This window comes from Plecotus auritus, assembly GCF_963455305.1.
Source record: "Plecotus auritus genome assembly, chromosome: 2".
Lineage (NCBI taxonomy): Eukaryota > Metazoa > Chordata > Mammalia > Chiroptera > Vespertilionidae > Plecotus > Plecotus auritus.
Window position 1 is genome coordinate 157492067 of NC_137771.1, and position 6432 is coordinate 157498498.

The 6432-nt window shown below is 37.0% G+C and overlaps 1 protein-coding gene across 1 annotated transcript; it reads left to right on the forward strand.

Moving 5' to 3' along the window:
* Positions 1 to 5568: 5568 nt before the first annotated feature.
* On the forward strand, positions 5569 to 5916 carry LOC308241252 (large ribosomal subunit protein eL29-like; the record flags this gene model as incomplete). The annotated part of the gene is made up of 1 exon (XM_080654682.1): positions 5569 to 5916. The coding sequence occupies one exon, from the start codon at positions 5569 to 5571 to the stop codon at positions 5914 to 5916; it is 348 nt and encodes a 115-aa protein (XP_080510808.1).
* Between the last annotated feature and the right edge of the window lie 516 nt (positions 5917 to 6432).

Consider the following 6432-nt stretch of genomic DNA (forward strand, 5'->3'; position numbering starts at 1 on the left):
TGGGTGCATTAAAACAGAGCATCCAGATCATTAAAAAACATAAACACAAAGGAATTCAATTATCAGTAACCTTTATAAAATAAGTACAAGAACAAAAATAATTACTAGTTTCAGAAAAATGCCAAATAGATGGCAATGCCAGCTATCTTAATTATGGAATTAGGGCACAAGAAAATAAATATTATACAGTGAGCTTTTTTGTTGTTGTTACTATGACATTTTCATTACATGATGAGGTTGCATAAGTTGCTTAAAATCACCAATAAAAAAACAAGGAGATTGATCACAATCGAATGATTTGTTTCAGTGAATAATTAGACCATTTTTGTAGGAAAGTATGCAATATTATTTCAAAAATTTATAATGTTTTCTTCAGTTCTTAGTTTGACAAACATATGAAGCTTGAAAGCTAGCTATAAGATAGTATTTTTTAACTCAGTGGTGCTTTCAATGGCATCATATTTACTGGATTAAAAAAAGAAGAAACATGAGCTTTCTGGGTATCAAAGATGTAGTTTCAAGAATAAATGAATGATGGCTGCCAAAATAATTTATTATTTGCTCTATCCAACACTGTCAATAGACCCCTAACCACCCTTTCCTGAAACCTTTACTAAAAAGGGCTTACAATTGAGAATCCTTCTTCTGTCCCTTTGAGATGGATCTGTATATGTTAAAACTCCAAAATGTCTTCCTCAAGGACCTGAAAGCCATTCCTTTGAGACATAATCAACAGGAAGGATAGGGCTTCCTCACCCAGACTCTCTGAAAAGACAGACTGCTAACTTAGATAACTGCCAGCTCAGAGGTACAGTTGGTTTACACTGACCAACCCTTTGTAATTTTTCAATTCCCTGACTCTGCTCAGGCCCCCCAACTCACCCCTGCTAACTTCTTCATTCTTTCTTTAAAATGCCCACACCTCCGTAGCAATCAAGTTGAGTTTGGTTGATGCTGGCTTCTCTTCCTATTGCAATAGTATATTGCTGATTAAAATCTGTCTTAAAAAAAGGAATAAATGAATGACAACAGGCAAATCCTTCCAGAACAACAAATTCCCACTAGTGTTGGTAGAAACTGGGTTCCTCTGTTCTTCTATGCCTGAGATAGATTAAGAGGTGCAAATTGACATTAAAGGTGTTGTGTCATTTCAGCTTTCTTTAAAATATGAGCTAATCTCTTGAGTCACACAGAGAAAAAATAATCTAAAGCACAGTGTCAGTTTCTAGTGCTATGATTTAGTCATGTGAAATTGGCACACATTCCCAAGGATGAGAAGAAACTCTGGCAAAGAAGGTGGGAGTAGTAGAGAGAAAGAACATGCACAACAAAATCAGGCAATTATATGATTATAGCCCAATCCCTCCAATTTCACAGAATTTTTTTATAATGCAAAATGATGCTTTAAAATGTTGAAAGCTATGTAATCCTATAATTTGAGAAATGACTTAGACCATTTAATATTATTAGTAGTATTAAGTAATAACCTGGAAGTAGCAGGTGATGTTGAGAGCTGGGTTTTAAATGACAGAGTGGATTTTAGTTCTGTTGTTTACCAGTTGTGAGACTTAGGGTAAGATCTTTAACTTTTGGGGGTGTTAGTGTCCTTTTCTATAAAATTTAGGAGATTGAACTAGATAATTAAACAATTCCAAAGTTTTATAAAGTTATAAAATTTATAAACATAAGAAATATTAAACTGTTCTTTCTTGAATCAACTTCATAAGGATTTAGAGGTGGCGTCAGATGTACAATATTGAACCTACCGAATTGCCTCTGAACTCTCATGTTGTCTATATTCCAAATTATTTCAGCTATGTACATCTGGCTTATAAATTATTGAGTTATCAACTTTGATCAACACTCTTAGATTTATTAGATGTGCTCACATACTAAGACACAGTAGAATTGGGTTCTATTTTTCTCAATTCTGAAGGACAATATATAGTGCAAAGATTAAATTTCCTTCCTCAAAATAATGAGAATTTATTTCTTTGCACCCAATCAAACTTTCAAGTTCTAGGAGAGGAACTTAGAAAAAAATGATTTTTAAGTCTTATCGTGTTTCTGGGCCCCCAAGGAGAAAAAAGATATTATGCCATTAAATGATGGAAAACTGTATATACCTTGTTTTGATCTTTTGTCTAGGTTTTGATCTTTTGCCTACTTCAGGGATTTTAAACTTTAAAGCAAAATCTTCATCTCAATCTTTATCTTAGTAAAGTTTACAAAGACAACTTAGGGCTGACTTTTGAGAAATCTTGAGTAATTTATACGTAAGTGGCCAAAGTTGTTTTTAAATTAAAATGCACATACTTTCTCTTTTAAATTATAGTTTTAAATTGTCTTCATTGTGCCAGTTAAAATTTCTTATTTTGTAGATCTCTGTTTGAATTAAATGATAGAGAAACAAGTCTGGAGATGAATATGTATGCATTTTGTTTTTAGAATTAAAAGTAAATTTAGTGTCCACTTGAATTGATTTGCTTAGTTCTGATGATTAGTAGCTTTTCTTAGTATGAGCTCTTTAGAAGTACTCTCTTCTCAAAGATGAGCAATGCCTTTCAGTTTTGGTGAACTTTGAAATTGTTGCCTATATACCAGTTTCCTAGATGCCCTGAAAAATGCCATAGTCCTTTACCTACCCCATATAATTTATTTTTTAATGAAAGTATACTGAAAGTGACCAAAACACAAGAACACAATAGAATGTGTAACCCTGGATGCTTGGATTTATGCCTAGAGAGACTTTGTGATTCTAGGGAGGAGATCTGACTACCCTCACTTATAGAAGCATTTAATGCCACAAACATGTCTCCCAATTTTTGGATCACTTCAACATTAACAACTAAAACATTAAGTCCAACCACTGGCTCAAGGGATCATTTTTCCTATAAACCCAGACATGATTTCAGCTTTCCAGCCTCCAAAACTGTTGTTTATAGGCCACCGACTCTATGGTATTCTGGTATAGCTGTCTGAACAGACTAAGAGAGCGCTGAACCACCTTGAGTCTACTCCTTTCCATTCATTTGCACTCTTCCTCTTGGACTTGCCTGTGACCAGACACAAATGATTGCAGGCAAAGTCTTGCTCTCTCAGTTCTCACCCTCAAAAGGCCTGAGTCAAGCTGCTCGACTCTGCATTTCTATGTCTTCAATTCAGAAAGGAACATATAGTTAGCTCCATTTTAGCCTTGGGTGTGAGCTCTACTCTTCAGATCTGCTTTACTGTTAACAAGGCTGTACTCTTATCTGAACGAGGCTTTTGGACTCTATCTTTACTATGGATGCTATCCCACAAGGCAGATCAGAAATTTGTAGCATCCCACAAATTTCTTAACAGTTTGGAATAGTGCATATAATTCTATGTCAATAATTGTTCAGTTTATTCTAGTTTATCCAAAGATATTCTGTGATTGAACACTGATTCAGTATGATTTGGAATCTGTGTCTTGATCATTGGATTAAGCTTAAAAGATAGAGGAAATATCAATCTAGTTACTCTGCTCCCCTTTACACAGTCTGAGCCTGCTTCTAGGACCACCTGGGTAAACATAGTTCAGTCCCCTGGAAGTTAGTGTGGAACAAGAACAACTAAAGCATCACTATGTTTCAGGGAACATCAATAGAGCTGGCCTGGTACAGTAGTAGGTGGTGGTAAAGAGATTATGATCAAGGTTTATCTTGTCTAGTAAACAATCTGTTCATTACCTTTAACAACCAGGAAGCTTCCAGTTATTATAACGGTTGGAGCAAAGAAATTTAAAGCAGCAGACCATGTTACAGTAGGTTAGAAGATGGAGAGGATGGTGACAATCAGCAGATTAGAGGGCCTTCTCTCTTCAGTGCCTCTTACTCTACCCACAGCATTAGAGACACGCAAATAAGGAATCACAGACATATATATAGAAAAATACTCACAGAGACACACACATAGACTTTCACAGATAAACACAGTCACTGACAGACAGGGACACACGTACAAGGTTGCTTTTTCTCCTCGGGATTATTGCTTATATTGTATCTACTCCATTACTGTCACCAGAAACAGACCAGGACTGAGGTGGGTCTGCCCTGGCACTGTTTAGAATGCATAGGTTCTTAACTTAGTGCAGGAAAGATTTCATGACAGGAGACCAGGTGATTTTGAGAGTATGTTTTGTTTCGTTTTGAAATCTTTATTTTTGAAAGTATTACATAGGTCCTTCTTCCCCACCTTCCCCTCACCCCCCATAAATCTCTTCCAGCCTGCTAGAGTATGTTTATTTAAGTGATACAAATAAAGCACTTAAGATAGAAGGGGCAACGTCATAATAATAGGAATAAGCCCAGTTGAGGCTGCCTTAGCTCTTTAGAAAGTCCTAGAGGCAGAAGAAGTGAATCAGCTGGGTTGTGTGGACTCAGGAAACAACTTGTAGAGACAAAAGGAGGACCCTTGGAGACAGGTTTAGAGGGTTAGCCAGGGAAGAGCTGCCACTGCTTGTTGCTTCCCTGGTTGCACATCTCATGGGAGACTAGAGTTTAGGAGAAAGCAAAGATACATGCCTAAGGAAAGAAGAGGTGGGGAAGGCTTGGACGTGCTCCAGAGAGAGCAAGCACTGGTCCTTTGTCTTAAGGGTTTTTATCTGTTTTCTAAAGGTGGAAATTTTAGGGGAGGTCTCTGGGGAGGCTCTCAATAGAATATTTATTAGCTTTCCAGGTGTGTCCTTTAATATGCTGATTCATCAAAATGAGTTTATAGGGTCAGGATCATTCTCTAGTCAGTTTTACCTTTAAAAAAAGTCACTGAACTTAAGTAGGTCTGCCCCAGCATGGTCTGGAATGTGTAAACCATTTGCTCCTAAGTGTCTTTGATTAGGGAAAATAAGAACTTTTGATTTATTATTTGGCTGTAAATTGCTTGGCTTGTTTAGCCATCTGTCTCAGTTTCCCCAGTCCACTTGCCAAGGAATTTTCCTAGCTTCTTACTATCCTGCTTCATTACCAAATGAACCATCTAGGTAAAGCCAGGTTGTCTTTTGAATCTCAGCAATCCTGTCAACAATGTGAGTTCTTTAGTGCCTGTACATTAATCTTTTTCTTCAATACTATAAAATGCCCACTTAATTAAAAAAAAAAGGTTCCAATGGTATAATTTTCTTTTCACAATTATATTGCATTGTGCATGAGAGAAGAAGACACTTTGTTTTATAAGTGGGATTATATTAGCCATGGACCCCAAAAGGCTGAGAATAAAAGATGCGATAAAGTGATTATGGGGGCATGGAGGATGAACTGGGAATACCCCAAGCATGTAATAGATATTCAACTTTAAGTAAATGAATACCTTCTCATCCTAGGTTCTGTGCAAAGTTCCAAAAATATCATAAATAACATGTAAGAGACATTGTCTTTATGCTCTTGGAACTGAGAGTTTAGTAGGAAATCATAAAACATTTATAAAAAATAAATAAAGGAAGTGGAGCTCATTTAGTCCGAGGCACTTTGGCAACAGTGGGCTTTGGTGCATATATGGCCAAGTCCAAGAACCACAGCATGCACAACCATTCTCAAAAGTAGCACAGAAATGGCATTGAACTATGAATACCTTAAGGGGGTAGACTCCAAGTTTCTGAGGAATATGCACTTTTCCAAGAAGCACAACAAGAAAGGCCTGAAGAAGCTGCAGGCCAACAATGCCAAGGTCATGAGCACACGTGTGGAGGCTATTAAGGCCCTCCAAAAGCCCAAGGAGGTCAAGCCTAAGATCTCAAAAGGCAGCAGCCACAAGCTCAATCGACTTCCCTACATAGCTCACCCCAGATTTGGGAAATGTACTTGTGCCTACAAAGCCAAGGGTCTCAGACTCTGCCATCCAAAGTCCAAGGCCAAGGCCGCAGCCACAGCTCAGGTTCAGGGTCCTGCCCAGGCTTAGGGTTCTCACCAGGCTTAGGCTCCCATGGGTGCCCAGTCCCTCATGAAGTCTCCAGAAGAGAGGCCTCTGTTTGCTGATGTGAGGATGTAAGGACTGGTGTGACCCTGGGCTTCTGTCTACAAGGTGTTGGTATCCTCCTGAGCTATTTGTACGAATAAACCCAAGGCAGAAAAAAATTTAAAAAAAAAAAATAAATAAATAAATAAATAAATAAATAAATAAAATAAAAGAAGTGGAAAACTAGTACTGTGAGGTTTCAGTAATTAATATATAACTTTCTCTAGTAAGTATATTTTTTCTACTAATCTTATTACACAAAAAATAATACCAATATTAGCATCTGCCTAAATATAAGCCTTTCAAAACGCAGAGTAACTGGGCAATGTGTAACATTACATGGGGCAAAATGTCATTTATATTTAACCAAACTTTTCACAAACAAGATAATGTGGCTATACTATAAATTAATCAGTGTAGTCTATTGCTTGATTTCTAAATCAAGTGATATTTACATGT